Below are 15,806 nucleotides of genomic sequence, written 5' to 3'. Positions count from 1 at the left end.
TACAAAACCATCTCTAAAGATTTTGGACTCCACCAATCCACAGTCAGACAGATTGTGTACAAATGAAGGAAATTCAAGACTATTGTTACCCTCTCCAGGAGTGGTTGACCAACAAAGATCACTCCAAGAGCAAGGCGTGTAATAGTCAGCGAGGTCATAAAGGACCCCAGGTTAACTTTTAAGCAACTGAAGGCCTCTCTCACATTGGCTAATATTCATGTTCATGAGTCCACCATCAGGAGATCGATCATTTTCCTCAATGAACAGCAATGGTGTGCATGGCAGGGTAGCAAGGAGAAAGCCACTGCTCTCCAAAAAAAACATTACTGCTCGTCTGCAGTTTGCTAAAGATCACGTGGACAAACCAAAAGGCTATTGGAAGAATGTTTTTTTGACGGATGAGACCAAAATAGAACTTTTTGGTTTAAATGAAAAGCGTTATGTTTGGAGAAAGGAAAACACTGCATTCCAGCATAAGAACCTTATTCCATCTGTGAAACATGGTGGTGGTAGTATCATGGTTTGGGCCTGTTTTGCTGCATCTGGGCCAGTACGGCTTGCCTTCATTGATGAAGCAATGAATTCTGAATTATATCAGAGAATTCTAAAGGAAAATGTCAGGACATCTGTCCATGAACTGAATCTCAAGAGAAGGTGGGTCATGCAGAAAAACAACGACCCTAAGCACACAAGTCGTTCTACCAAAGAATGGTTAAAGAAGAATAAAGTTAATGTTTTGAAATGGCCAAGTCAAAGTCCTGACCTTAATCCAATCGAAATGTTTTGGAAGGACCTGAAGCGAGCAGTTAATGTGAGGAAACCCACCAACATCCCAGAGTTGGAGCTGTACTGTAGGGAGGAATTGGCTAAAATTCCTCTAAGCCAGTTTGCAGAAATGATCAAAAGTTACCAGAAACGTTTAGCTGCAGTTATTGCTGCAAAGGTGGGGTCACACCAGATACTGAAAGCAAAGGTTCACATACTTTTGCCACTCACAAATATGTAATATTCGATCATTTTCCTCAATAAATAAATGACCAAGTATAATATTTTTGTCTCATTTCTTTAACTGGTTTCTGTTTATCTACTTTTAGGGCTTGAGTGAAAATCTGATGATGTTTTAGGTCATATTTATGCAGAAATATAGAAAATTTCAAAGGGTTCACAAACTTTCAAGCACAACTTTAGTGGGTTGGATAATGGATGGTGGGATGGATAGTTGTTATTGCACCAGTTTATCATACACTCCACTTGATTTAGGTAGTGGTTTGCATCCTCCCCAGATACATGTCCTATGATCCAGGTGTCATCAGCATCTATATATATATAGTCACGCTTGGGTCACAGATTTGCACAGAGACACAGGAGGTCGTAGAAACAAGAAGGATTTTTATTCAAACACTGCAAACACATGAGCTTAAACGTGCTCCATGACAAGTCAGAGATGACAGTTCCGCTAGGAGCAGAGAGAGATAAAAGCAAACAATCAATTCCAAAACTGACAGGCGCTGCGCAAGGCTTATAAGTCGGCGGAGTACCGCGCGAGGCTTGTATTACGCGTTATAGTGCAAGGATAAGAAACAATGTGAGGGTGGTAGTCAGTGTTTCAGGGTTTGTGGTTTTCCCAGGGGCGTCTGTATCTATTTGGGGTGCGATCAGCCCTCCAGCTCACACCCTCCCCCTCAGCTTTATTCACATTCCTGTGAATCAAGCGACTCTCTGTACCAGGTTCATTTAGTCGTGATAATACGTCTGCGTTGATGTGTTCAGAACCTGGTCGGTGCTTTACTGTGAAACTGTAAGGTTGTAAACCCAGAAACCATCTCATTAGACGAGAGTTTGTATCTTTCTGTCGGTACAACCACTGAAGTGGAGCATGATCAGTTACCAAAGTGAAGTTTCGTCCCCACAAGTAATAGCGCTTCCACAGCCCACCTAATTGCCAAGCATTCTTTCTCAATTGTAGAATAATTGTGTTCCCTAGGAAGTAATTTCCTACTCAAATATGTGATTGGATGTTCTTCTCCATCATAAATTTGTGACAGGACTGCGCCACACCAAATGCAGTCACGTCTGTTTGCAAGATAAAATCTTTTGTGAAATCCGGGTTCCTTAGAACTGGGTAAGAAGACAATGCTTTTTTTAAATCGTTGAAAGAACGTTCGCAATTTTCTGTCCACAGATAGGTCGGTTTTTCTGCCTCTAGTAAGTTCTGTAAGAGGAGCAGCTCTATGTGCAAAATTTGGAATGAATTTTCTGTAGTAACCAGCGAGCCCCAGAAAGCGTACTTGTTTCTGTGTCTCAGGTCTCGGGTAAACAAGCATTTCTTCTATTTTCCTTAACTGTGGTCTAAGTAAACCCTTGCCCATAGAATAGCCTAAGTAATGAGTCTCGGACATGCCTAGTTTACATTTCTTAGGGTTAGCAGTAAGGCCAGCCTGTCTCAAGCTTTCAAGAACGGCTTGAAGCCACTCTAAGTGTGTTTTCCAATCATTGCTAAAAATCACGACATCGGCAAGGTATGCCCTGGAATATTCAGAATGAGGACGTAGGATCTGATCCATCATACGCTGAAAAGTTAGAGGTGCCCCGTGAAGACCAAACGGGAGTCTTGTAAATTCATAGAGTCCGTCAGGAGTCGCAAATGCCGTTTTCTCACAACTGCTAGCCTCTAAAGGCACCTGCCAATAGCCTTCGTGAGATCTAGCGTGGAGATATAGCTCGCCTGACCCAGTTTTTCCAACAGTTCATCGACACGGGCATGGGATAAGCATCAATTTAGAGACCTTATTCAAGCGCCTGAAATCGATACAGAACCAAACCGCCTTGCTTTGGGACTAATACGACTGGGCTGCACCAGTCACTTTACTTTCACAATTACACCCAGTGTCAGCATCTTTTTACCTCTTCACAATATTTCGCGCTTCCGTATCCGAACGGCGCATCTGTACGCGAACATCAGGTGCAGTGGTAATTTTATGTTTTGTAATGTTAGTCTTGCCTGGTAAATCTGAAAAGACATCAGTGTTCCGTTCTATCAAAGATAACAGTTCTGTCTTTTGCGTGTCAGTAAGATCGTTACCAATGGTAACATCGGTCTGAGAAACAGCAGCCAAGGAAGTGTTAACCTCTTGTCGGTCGTGCCATTCCTTCAAGAGGTTAATGTGTAAAATCTGGAATGGTTTGCGCCGCCTGGTATTCTAACCTTGTAATTTACGGACTCATACGCTCCTCAATAATGGCGGGCCCTGCCATTTAGCTAAGAATTTGTGTGGATCCGAGGGAACCAGTACCAAAACACGATCGCCAGGTTTGAACTCACGGAGCTTGCTGCGCCTATCGTAAAGACGCTTCTGAGTTTCCTGTTCTCGTTGTTGGTGTTCCACAGCAATAGAGGAAAGCATAGAAATTCTGTCTTGCAACGAAATTAGTCGATCTGCAAAGCTTGGACCTTAGCTGCTCTCTCGCTTCCTATCCATTCCTCACGCACCACATCCAGGATGCCTCGCGCCTGCCGAATAACAACTCAAGGGACTCAAGCCAGTGGACGCCTGTGGTGATTCTCGCACGCGCAAAAACAAAAGGTAGGACAGTGTTCCATGTTGTGGGATCATTATGAGCAACTCGCCTGATCATCTGTTTCAATGTTTTGTTAAACCGCTCGGTTAAACCATTCGTTTGAGGATGGTAAACAGTAGTACTCAATTTCTTAATAGCAAAGCTGTCACACAATTGTTTCATCACGCGAGAAGTGAAAGGTGTGCCTTGATCAGTTAAGATTTCTCTAGGGATACCAATACGAGTAAAAGTTTCACATAGTGCTTTGGCTACAGCCAAGAGTTGGCCTTTTAGCGCAATCATTTCTGGATATCGTGTCGCATAATCAACCAACACCAGCAAATATTGGTACCCATCCTTAGTCTTAGGTAAAGGTCCCACAATATCTAATCCCACACGCTGAAAGGGAACTTCCAATATGGGCATAGGACAAAGGGGAGCCCGAGGAGGCTTATAAGCAGAGACGATCTGGCAGTCTGGACATGAAGTACAAAATCGTTCAACATCTTTTCCCATATTAAGCCAATAAAATCGTTTTGATAACCGGTCTCTAGTTTTGTCGGCACCGAGGTGTCCCCCCAAGATGTGTGAATGTGCCAGATGCAAAACAGTTTCCCTATGTGCTTCAGGTACCACCAGTTGTTCAAAAAAGAATAATCGAGGTGCAAATTCAGAAAAAAAGGAAAGTAATTATCAGCCCCGAACAAGTGGAATTGAAAAAAGCACGTCCAGTCGGGCTTAGAATTAAAAGACAGCGTAAAAGACAAAGTAGAACTTCATAAAGACGTTCACAAACGTTGGAGCGATATACGTGCAGAGATTATGAAAGCAGTGGAATTCGAAAGGCTCAAATAAAAAACTTTGGCATGATACATATATGGAGAAAGTTAAAGAATATGAAAGGAGGAAAATTAGAAGGTATAAAAAAAAAGAAAGTAAAGATGTCAGTAACACAAACAAATGAAAATTATTACTCGAAAAAGGGAAAATAATCACCACGGACCAGTGTCATTGGAAAAAAAATGCAGGACAAAGCGAGGTTGTGGTGTTATGGGTCCACAGCTCGCTTAGTAAAGGCCATTTAAATAAATCACCGCGCTCGCGGTTTCGTGAGGGGGCGTAGTGGTTATAGCAAGCGCGGTGGCGATCAGCGGTGTGGGCGTTTCTCGCCGAGTGCACATGTGAGGAACTGCCCACATCCATGATTGTTCCCGTTTCTAATGTGCTGCAGCTGCTATTGCCCCTTGCTTTATAAAAGAAGCGCGAGTCGGTCGGGAGAGGAAGATCGATGAAAATGAAACGAAAAGGACGGAGGTTACATGGGAGCGATAGAGGAAGCAGGTCGGTGCGAGTGAGTGAGACACACGGAGTGTGTGGTGAACGAGCGAACGAGCGCTCGTGGGCAGCTGCGAGGAAGCTGGGTGTTAGGCCGACACCCAGGCGTTGGAGTTGGAAGGCGCTCCCACTGAGCGAGCAGGTAGCGGGAGTGACCAGGAAAAGGCGACTGGCCACAGAAGACCGGAAAGGCAGCGGGAGTCGGGAGGCCTGGAGTTGAGGTCCTTGGTGTGAGCATCCTGGAAACTAAGGAGTCCAAGTCTCAGGCCTGGGATGAGTGCCAGACCGAAGCCGGGATCGGGAGGTCTCCAGACCTGTGTGTGTGTGAATTGAAGAGGGCAGTTGCAGAGAGCGTCTCGCCTGCTGCAAAGCCTAGTCGGGAGAAGCAGGTGAGACGCTAACAGAAAAGAAGCACCAGGCTTGTCGTTGTTGTTTTTTTTTTTAAAGAATGCTTACTGTTTGATCGTTTTAACCTCGGTTTTTAAAGGATTGTTTTTTCTATTGTTTTTACCTCCACGTGTTTTTATGGATTATTTCTTTATTGAACTTTGACTGAACTGCACAGCACTATTTATTGGACACTTTGTTTTTTAATAAAAGCACTTTGCACATTTGAACCATCCTCTTGCTCAATTGTTTATTGCCTCAACTGTCTAGTTTGACTTGGTGACATTATCAACGGTGTTGGGATCAAGGGCTCCTGAATAGCGATGGGAACGTGGAGCCGAACCCGCATCATCAGCGATCAGAAATCGGGTCAGAAATAACAAACAACAACATTTATTTATATAGCACATTTTCATACAAAAAGTAGCTCAAAGTGCATTATATAATGAAAAATAGAAAAATAAAAGCCACAGTAAGAAAAGAAAATAAGTCAACATTAATTAACATAGAATAAGAGTAAGGTCCAATGGCCAGGGTGGACAGAAAAGAAAAAAAAACTCCAGACGGCTGGAGAAAAATAAAATCTGTTGGGATTCCAGACCATTAGATTGCCCAGTCCCCTCTGACAGAGTAGAAAACAAAGTAAAACGTCATAAAGAGGTTAAAAAACAAGGGGGCTGAACACATGCAGAGCAGGTTAGAAATAATGAAAACTGGAATTCAAAAGATTCACAAAAAAAAAAAAAACGTAGGCGTGAAACACATGCAGAGCAGCATACAGAATATGAAAAAAATGACAGTGTCAGAACAAAGAATGTAAACATCACATTAGCGCAAAAAAAGAGAAATTACTACTTGGAGAAATAACAAAAAGGCGAATAGAGATCGAATATATGCACATGGTGGTATGTCAGAAGTATGTAAATATTGTAAGGCTTTGAAGTTTAAGTCACGAGAATTTCAAAAATGTGGTTTGCCTCACATGCATTTATTGGTTCAAAAAAAGTTATTAACTGCTGATGATGTAGATCATTTTGTATGTGCTAAAATTCCAAACAGAGAAACCTGTCCTGATTTATGGTACAAAGTCATTAAACACATGTCTCACTGACCTCATTTAAAAGATTCAGCATATTGGGAATTGAAAGATTCCAATAATTGTTTTTATAGAAGTTCTGAAATGAAAGTGAAACTAATGAAATAGCAACAATTCAAAGAAAAAAAAAAATCTTAAAAGTGTGTATCCGGCCCCCTAGTGTGTATGTGTGTGTGTGTTTATATATATATATATATATATATATATATATATATATATATATATATATATATATATATATACAGTGGTGTGAAAAACTATTTGCCCCTTCCTGATTTCTTATTCTTTTGCATGTTTGTCACACAAAATGTTTCTGATCATCAAATACATTTAACCATTAGTCAAATATAACACAAGTAAACACAAAATGCAGTTTTAAATGATGGTTTTATTATTTAGGGAGAAAAAATCCAAACCTACATGGCCCTGTGTGAAAAAGTAATTGCCCCTGAACCTAATAACTGGTTGGGCCACCCTTAGCAGCAATAACTGCAATCAAGCGCTTATGATAACTTGCAATGAGTCTTTTACAGCTCTGGAGGAATTTCGCCCGCTCATCTTTGCAGAATTGTAATTCAGCTTTATTTGAGGGTTTTCTAGCATGAACCGCCTTTTAAGGTCATGCCATAGCATCTCAATTGGATTCGGTCAGGACTTTGACTAGGCCACTCAAGTCTTCATTTTGTTTTTCTTCAGCCATTCAGAGGTGGATTTGCTGGTGTGTTTTGTTCATTGTCCTGTTGCAGCACCCAAGATCACTTCAGCTTGAGTTGACGAACAGATGGCCGGACATTCTCCTTCAGGATTTTTTGGTACACAGTAGAATTCATGGTTCCATCTATCACAGCAAGCCTTCCAGGTCCTGAAGCAGCAAAACAGCCCCAGACCATCACACTACCACCACCATATTTTACTGTTGGTATGATGTTCTTTTCTGAAATGCTGTGTTCCTTTTACGCCAGATGTAACGGGACATTTGCCTTCCAAAAAGTTCAACTTTTGTCTCATCAGTCCACAAGGTATTTTCCCAAAAGTCTTGGCAATCATTGAGATGTTTCTTAGCAAAATTGAGACGAGCCCTAATGTTCGCAAACAGTGGTTTGCGTCTTGGAAATCTGCCATGAAGGCCGCTTTTGCCCAGTCTCTTTCTTATGGTGGAGTCGTGAACACTGACCTTAATTGAGGCAAGTGAGGCCTGCAGTTCTTTAGACGCTGTCCTGGGGTCTTTGTGACCTCTCGGATGAGTCGCTCTGCGCTCTTGGGGTAATTTTGGTCGGCCGCCACTCCTGGGAAGTTTCACCACTGTTCCATGTTTTTGCCATTTGTGGATAATGGCTCTCACTGTGGTTTGCTGGAGTCCTAAAGCTTTAGAAATGGCTTTATAACCTTTACCAGACTGATAGATCTCAATTACTTCTGTTCTCATTTGTTCCTGAATTTCTTTGGATCTTGGCATGATGTCTAGCTTTTGAGGTGCTTTTGGTCTACTTCTCTGTGTCAGGCAGCTCCTATTTAAGTGATTTCTTGATTGAAACAGGTGTGGCAGTAATCAGGCCTGGGGTGGCTACGGAAATTGAACTCAGGTGTGATACACCACAGTTAGGTTATTTTTTAACAAGGGGCAATTACTTTTTCACACAGGGCCATGTAGGTTTGGATTTTTTCTCCCTAAATAATAAAAACCATCATTTAAAAACTGCATTTTGTGTTTACTTGTGTTATATTTGACTAATGGTTAAATGTGTTTGATGATCAGAAACATTTTGTGTGACAAACATGCAAAAGAATAAGAAATCAGGAAGGGGCAAATAGTTTTTCACACCACTGTATGTATGTATATATATATATATATATATATATATATATATATATATATATTCATTCATTCATTCAGTACCCTCTATAATGTTTGCAGCAAAGGCACATTTTTGTTTAATTTACCCCTCTGCTCCACAGTTTAAATCAAACAATTCAGACATGATTAAAGTGCACATTGCACACTTAAACTTTTAAGGGTATTTGCCTACATTTCGATCACACCATGTAGAAATGACAACACTTCTACATGGTTTGCCCCTATTTTAGGGCACCATAATATTTGGGACATAACAATGGTAGGTATAGTAAAGCAGTCATATTTTGTCCTTTGTTGAATATCCCTTGCATGCAATGACTGTGTTCAGGCTATGATTTATAGATAGCACCAGGTGCTGAATATCTTCTCTGGTGATGCTCTGCCAAAACTCTTAGGCAGCCACCTTCAGCTCCTGCTTGTTTCAGGGGCTTGTCCTCTAAAGTTTTCTCTTCAGCATATGGAAGGCATGCTTGATTGTATTCAAATCAGGTGACTGGCTTCAGCTTTCAAGAATTTTCCATTGTTTAACTTTGAAAAACTCTTGTGTTGCCTTAGCAGTAAATTTGAAGCATTTACTAGAACCTGTGCAGGTAAGATGCTTCTTTATATGTCAGAATTCATTGTACAACTACCAGCTGCAACAGCAATTACATCATCAAGAAAGAGAAGTGTGCCAGTCATAAATGCCCAAGCCATAACACCCCCACCACCGTGTTTAACAGGTGAGGTGGTATGCTTTGGATCTTGATCAGTTTGTTAAACTGGTTAATCTTTGTCTCTTTTGTCTACAACACTTTTTCCAGAATCCTGCAGGTTTTTTAAAGTACTTTTTTGCAAATTGTAATCTAATCATCCTGTTTTTGTGGCTAAATAGTGGTTTGCATGTTACAGTGTGGCCTCTATATTTCTGTTCATGAAGTCTTCTGCGGATAATACTCTCTGACACATACATACCCATCTGCTTCCTGACAACTGTTTTTGATCTGTCAGACAGATGTTTGGAAGTTTTTCTTTGCCATAGTGAGGATTATTCTATTATCACCAGTGGGGGTTTTCCTTGGCATACAAATCCCTTAACTATTATCGAGCTTACCAGTATGTTCTTCCTTCTTAAAGATATTCCTGACAATTGATTTATGTAATCCTAAGGTTTTATTGATGTCTTTAAAGGTCTTATTCAGCCTCATAATGGCTTCTTTGACTTTCATTGCCACAGCTCTTGTCCTCATGAGGATCAAAGATGCAAGCAAGCCAAGGTATCTTTTGTACAAACACTTGTAACACCAATTGTCCATAACATTAGGGAGGCCTAAAACTGGGAGACCATGTATAAAAAGTGTTGTTAATTATACATGGTGTAACCAAAATATGCAAATACCCTTAAAGTCTGCAATGTGCAATTTAATCACATTGGAATTTATTGATTTGTAATTTTAAACTGTATGGCAAGGGTGTAAATCAAGGAAAACTATGTCTTTGTCTCAAACATTAAAGGAATGCTCTGTATAGTTTTTTTGTAGTCAATTATTTTTGTATTTAAATACATTTTCAATTTTGGGCCTTCATGTTGGGGAGTCTTAAACCTCTGTTGCAAGAGACATCCTCCATTGCTAAAAAGGGGAGTACTAACGCAATGCAATGGAATGGTTACCACTGTTCCCTCATAGAACCAGGGGCATGACATAGAATCCTTAAGCAATCCGTTGTGCAATTTACATGTTCTCTTCATTTCTGTTTCGACTTCCTTCATCACATTCTTAAAGACTTGTATACTAGATTAATTGATGATAGTAAATCGTCCCTGTAAGAATTGTGTTAGTGTGTGCTGTTATGGTGAGTGGTAGACTGGTGTCTCTAAAATGATTTAGTTGTGTTTGAAAATGTTAAGTTTAAACTAGTGGCCAAAACCTTGACTCAGTTTTGGCAAAAGTAGACAGGTTTTCAGGAACACTATAACATTTTAAGGCTGTTTCCTGCCTTTTGCCTAGTGCTGCCTGGTCAGCCTTCAGCACAGAACCCTGACTTGGATTGAGTGTTTAAGAATGTACTTTATGTATACAATATTGTTTTGAGAGTCAAGAGTTTTAAAAAATGCATATGAAGTTTCTTATGTAATGTATAATAGTATTAGCATGGCAGTAAATCTTTTAATTACATCTCTTGCTCCCAGAATTTGAATTCACACTAGGCCAATAAGTTGTCACCACAAATTCAGAAATATGGGATTCTTTACACAAGGTTCCTGTAACTCGGCCCCCATAAACCTGCTGCAGTTTATTGTAGTTAATTAAAATATAAAAATAACAAATCTAAGGCCAACAGAAAATATATTTTTCATTTGCCTAAATTCTAAAGAATAGTATTTCTACTTTAATATACAAACCGGATTCCAAAAAAGTTGGGACACTAAACAAATTGTGAATAAAAACTGAATGCAATGATGTGGAGATGGCAAATGTCAATATTTTATTTGTAATAGAACGTAGATGACAGATCAAACGTTTAATCCGAGTAAATGTATCATTTTAAAGGAAAAATATTTTAATTCAAAATTTCACGGTGTCAACAAATCCCAAAAAAGTTGGGACAAGTAGCAATAAGAGGCTGGAAAAAGTACATTTGAGCATAATGAAGAGCTAGAAGACCAATTAACACTAATTAGGTCAATTGGCAACATGATTGGGTATAAAAAGAGCTTCTCAGAGTGGCAGTGTCTCTCAGAAGCCAAGATGAGTAGAGGATCACCAATTCCCACAATGTTGCGCAGAAAGATAGTGGAGCAATATCAGAAAGGTGTTACCCAGCTTAAAAATTGCAAAGACTTTGCATCTATCATCATCAACTGTGCATAACATCATTCGAAGATTCAGAGAATCTGGAACAATCTCTGTGTGTAAGGGTCAAGGCCATAAAACCATACTGGATGCCCGTGATCTCCGGGCCCTTAAACGACACTGCACCACAACCAGGAATGCTACTGTAAAGGAAATCACAGAATGGGCTCAGGAATACTTCCAGAAACCATTGTCAGTGAACATAATCCACTGTGCCATCCGCCGTTGCCAGCTGAAACTCTACAGTGCAAAGAAGAAGCCATTTCTAAGCAAGATCCACAAGCTTGGGCGTTTCACTGGGCCAGGGATCATTTAAAATGGAGTGTGGCAAAATGGAAGACTGTTCTGTGGTCAGACAAGTCACGATTCAAGTTCTTTTGGAAATCTGGGACGCCATGTCATCTGGACCAAAGAGGACAAGGACAACCTAAGTTGTTATCAACGCTCAGTTCAGAAGCCTGCATCTCTGATGGTATGGGGTTGCATGAGTGCGTGTGGCATGGGCAGCTTGCATGTATGGAAAGGCACCATCAATTCAAAAAAATATATTCAGGTTCTAGAACAACATATGCTCCCATCCAGACGTCATCTCTTTCAGGGAAGACCCTGCATTTTTCAACAAGATAATGCCAGACCACATTCTGCATCAATCACAACATCATGGCTGCGTAGGAGAAGGATCCGGGTACTGAAATAGCCAGTCTGCAGTCCAGATCTTTCACCTATAGAGAACATTTGGCGCATCATAAAGAGGAAGGTGGGACAAAGAAGGCCCAAGACGATTGAACAGTTAGAGGCCTGTATTAGACAAGAATGGGAGAGCATTCCTATTTCTAAACTTGAGAAACTGGTCTCCTCGGTCCCCAGACATCTGTTTAGTGTTGTAAGAAGAAGGGGAGATGCCACACAGTGGTGAAAATGGCCTTGTCCCAACTTTTTTGGGATTTGTTGACACCATGAAATTCTGAATCAACATATTTTTCCCTTAAAATGATACATTTTCTCAGTTTAAACTTTTGTTCTGTGATTTATGTTCTATTCTGAATACAATATTAGAAGTTGGCACCTCCACATCATTGCATTCAGTTTTTATTCACGATTTGTATAGTGTCCCAACTTTTTTGGAATCCGGTTTGTACATATTTAATCATTTCCTTCAAAGTATTATAGATCAACAAATATTCTTTACATTTTACGTTATTGAATAAATTAATGTTGACTTCTACATTTTAGGTGAATTTTTACTTTACTGATATGCACACTTAATTTTGCAGGTATCGATCCTCCTGACCCAGAAAAAGAAAAAAGTGGCATTTTAGCTTTGCAGCTCAAAGAAAGAGATGTTCCACACTCAGTAAGTTGTTAAGTAACATACATTTTTATGTTTGCAAAAAAAAAAAAAACTGCTAACAATAAATTTAAATGTAGTTCATACTCTGAAAAAAATGGATTGAATTCAAGATTATGTTCATAGAACAACTTTCTTAATTTGAAGCAGGGGTGCTGTTAAGCACGTCAGGGCTTGGGAAAGATCTGTCTTAATTGTGTACTCCTCGGCCATACATTGTATTTCACATTTAACAACACCATCTCTAACAGAACATTATCACCATGTATTTTATAACATTTTAAGTCAAATACAAAACATTACCACTTTATTTTTTGTATACATTTTTTAGTCAAATGAAAATATTAGCACCTCTTGTTTTATAACACACACAATTCAACACAATATCATTTTAACATCATGAAAAATAAATATAGTAAATAATCGGTCCTATCTTACTATCTCACTAAATTTAATGGAATTCACCTCCAGGCTTTTGCATTTAGGAAATCATAATGACATCCTCAAAATTTACTTAATGTGCAAGGTTCCATTCAGTGGACAGGATTGCAAAACCCGTCAATCTTTCTTTGTACATCGGTAAGTAATTTTTCATGGATTTCAGACCAATTTCAATTTCTACACAGATAATCCTGGGGTTGGAGCAAGTGTTCCTGTCTTCGCCCTCTGTCTCTGCCCCCATAAAAAGAGAGGCTATTGTGTGTTCATGGTATCCCAAATGAAGAGTTTTTGCAGCACAGAAAGTTCACAAGTCCATCAAAGGCCATGCTTCATGTTTTCTAGAATTGTAACAAAACAACAGTTTTACTGAAAAGTTAGTAAAAATTGATACCCAGTTTTACTCAAATCAACGTACAATCCACACATAAGTATTTTTATAAGGTAGAGTTCTTCCATAATAGAATTTTCATTTTACTCATATCCATTAAACTACCAATTGCAGCTAGAATTACTTATACACTAGTACTGCAGTATGAGGGTATAGCTTTCCTTTGTTACCCCAGGATATACATTTTATAATCAAGTGGATATCAAAGTTTAAAAGGAACACTGCACAATACATTTTCAAAAAGCATGTCACAATTTCTTGACTTTTAAATAATTGTACTCAAAACTAAATGAACTATAAACATAAATACAGTCTTATCCAAAATTGAAATTTGATGACTTTATGCCATGCAGCTTTGTATAATGCGTGTTAGCAATTCTGTTGGTGCTTCCATTCATGTTATAACCTCAGTTTAAAATGTAAAATGAATAAAGGTGGACTACAATCCTGGTTGGAATAATTGTGTGGAAAGAGCTTAGGATACAGTGGTTTTCTGGATAGACCAAATAAGGAAGACTCCTAACCATAACATTTTGAGACAACTATATAAATTGCACCAAACAGACTTGATTATTTAATATTTAACGTAATAACCAGAAAAGTACAAAACAAAATGAATTATATTAGAAAGATTCCAATAACATCAATAATGAATGAATAGAGACTAGTAGATATTTAATTAGAAATTAAGCATTCATTGAACTACTTTGGGAACACTAAAGTGCCAAAATCTATCATGGCATCATTGGATAGAAGGCAGAAAGGAAAAAAAAAACTGTTTAACCGTAACACATTTTAAATTCAAGTTTTTTTATTATTTTTTTATAACTATCTTTACTTGTTAGAATAATGTGTAAATGATATGAAAAAAACCTGCATTGCTAAATACATTTTAAAAATTTCTGGCAAAGTCTCTCAGCTACCATATGATGGCATTAAATATTGTTAACCTGACAAGCTCAGTATGATAATTGTGTTAAATCAAAACTGGATGGAAAGAATCAATAAAATGTTCATTTTTGCAATATACATTTTTTTCCCTTTTTCTTCTAATTTACAGATCAGCAAATCAAAGTCAGTCTGCCTGTTTTAGGGCTTGCTATATCCACTAGTGTCCCAAAGATCATTGTTAAACCTATTCATAATTTTTATATGTATTTAGAAGAGAAGCATATATTTTAGGTTGTGCCTAATCTAAAAATTAAAGTTTATTAGATTGTCTAAATATATTAAGCAGTTGATTTACTAAATTTATAGAATTCTTGATTGTATTTGACAAGAGCAAATTGATATAATCAGATCCATTACCATAAGTGAATAGAGGTTAGTGTCTGTTGCTCTAAAGACCACATGCAAGTAAATGAACCTCAAGTTGTGCCTTAGAGATAAACTAGTAGTTTTAATACCATACTGAAGTAAAATTTAAACTGTTACACAGCAGCTGCCACTACTAGATGAACAAGCCTTTTGCAAGTGGAGAAGCATCTTGCTACTAGGGCTGGGAACTGAACGGGGCCTGGTCTAAACCAAGCCTAACTGACATAAGAACTGGATTTGAAATTTGGAGTTATAGCAGATTTTAACCCTGATTACCTAGTGTACATTTTTGTAACACATCAGGACAGTACAAAAGTTGGTTCAATGGCATACATTAATGGTAACATTGTTGCTACTACAAGATTTGAATCTTGATTTTAATGCCATTTAATTTTTTTTACTTTAATGATCATATTTTGTATGTTATTACAAACATAATGTTAATAAGCCCTTGAGGTAATCTTCACAATATTGATGTTTTCAGTGTGGGTTTTACTTTATAATCATGTTCAAGCAGTGTAATGTCTTGTGCCAAGTGAAAAAGTGATGATGAGCAAGCTCTGCTTTGGTTAAATGTCAATAAATGAACATTTTAATAACAATTTTTTTTGTTAGATAACATTCCAGTAATATGTACATACTTAGATTATTTTTTATAGTCAAATCCTGGTGGAAAAAAATCCACAAAGTCCATATGCTTATTGACTACAAAAATTAACTGATTTTGAGTTTTGATTTTAGCTAGTTAAAAAATGCATTTAATTTTTATATTATCTGAAAAAACAAAACTTTTTTTCTTTTGAATTTCAGGAACTGATTATTGCACTTCTAAGCAGTGCAGTTGCTCAATTTAAAAAATATAAATGTCCAAGAATGAAGAGCCATCTAAGTAAGTATATTTGTGTATAGAACATTTTTTTTACATTTTTAATAATTAAAGATAACTTTTTTTTTTTCCTTAGTGGTACAGATGGGTGAGGAGTATTACCATGCAAAAGACTACACAAAGTCGTTAAAGTAAGTGCAATTCATAGAAAAGTAATTGCATTGAATTGAGTCACATTTCATTGGCAACAGTGACCTGTATCATAATTTTAGTATGTATCTTCATTTTCGTGTTGTTTAATGTAGATTATTCTATAGTTGTATGTATCACCTATTGCTAATCCATAAGAAAATGTTTGAAGTAAGATCATAAATGTCCCAAAGTTAATAACAATTAAAAATTACGTTTTGTGAAGTAGAAA

General features: G+C 38.2%; 1 protein-coding gene across 1 annotated transcript in view; it reads left to right on the top strand.

The window, feature by feature from the left end:
• trappc11 (trafficking protein particle complex subunit 11) overlaps window positions 1-15,806 on the top strand; it is a 158,927-nt gene that overhangs the window by 47,520 nt on the left and 95,601 nt on the right. Inside the window, exons 12-14 of the mRNA XM_039751039.1 lie at window positions 12,340-12,419; window positions 15,370-15,448; window positions 15,522-15,576. Coding sequence (XP_039606973.1) covers window positions 12,340-12,419; window positions 15,370-15,448; window positions 15,522-15,576 — 214 coding nt within the window. The remainder of the gene's footprint in view (window positions 1-12,339; window positions 12,420-15,369; window positions 15,449-15,521; window positions 15,577-15,806) is intronic.

This window comes from Polypterus senegalus, chromosome 4 (genome assembly GCF_016835505.1).
Source record: "Polypterus senegalus isolate Bchr_013 chromosome 4, ASM1683550v1, whole genome shotgun sequence".
In the NCBI taxonomy this organism is placed as follows: domain Eukaryota; kingdom Metazoa; phylum Chordata; class Cladistia; order Polypteriformes; family Polypteridae; genus Polypterus; species Polypterus senegalus.
This window is presented reverse-complemented; position numbering and strand designations above follow the sequence as displayed.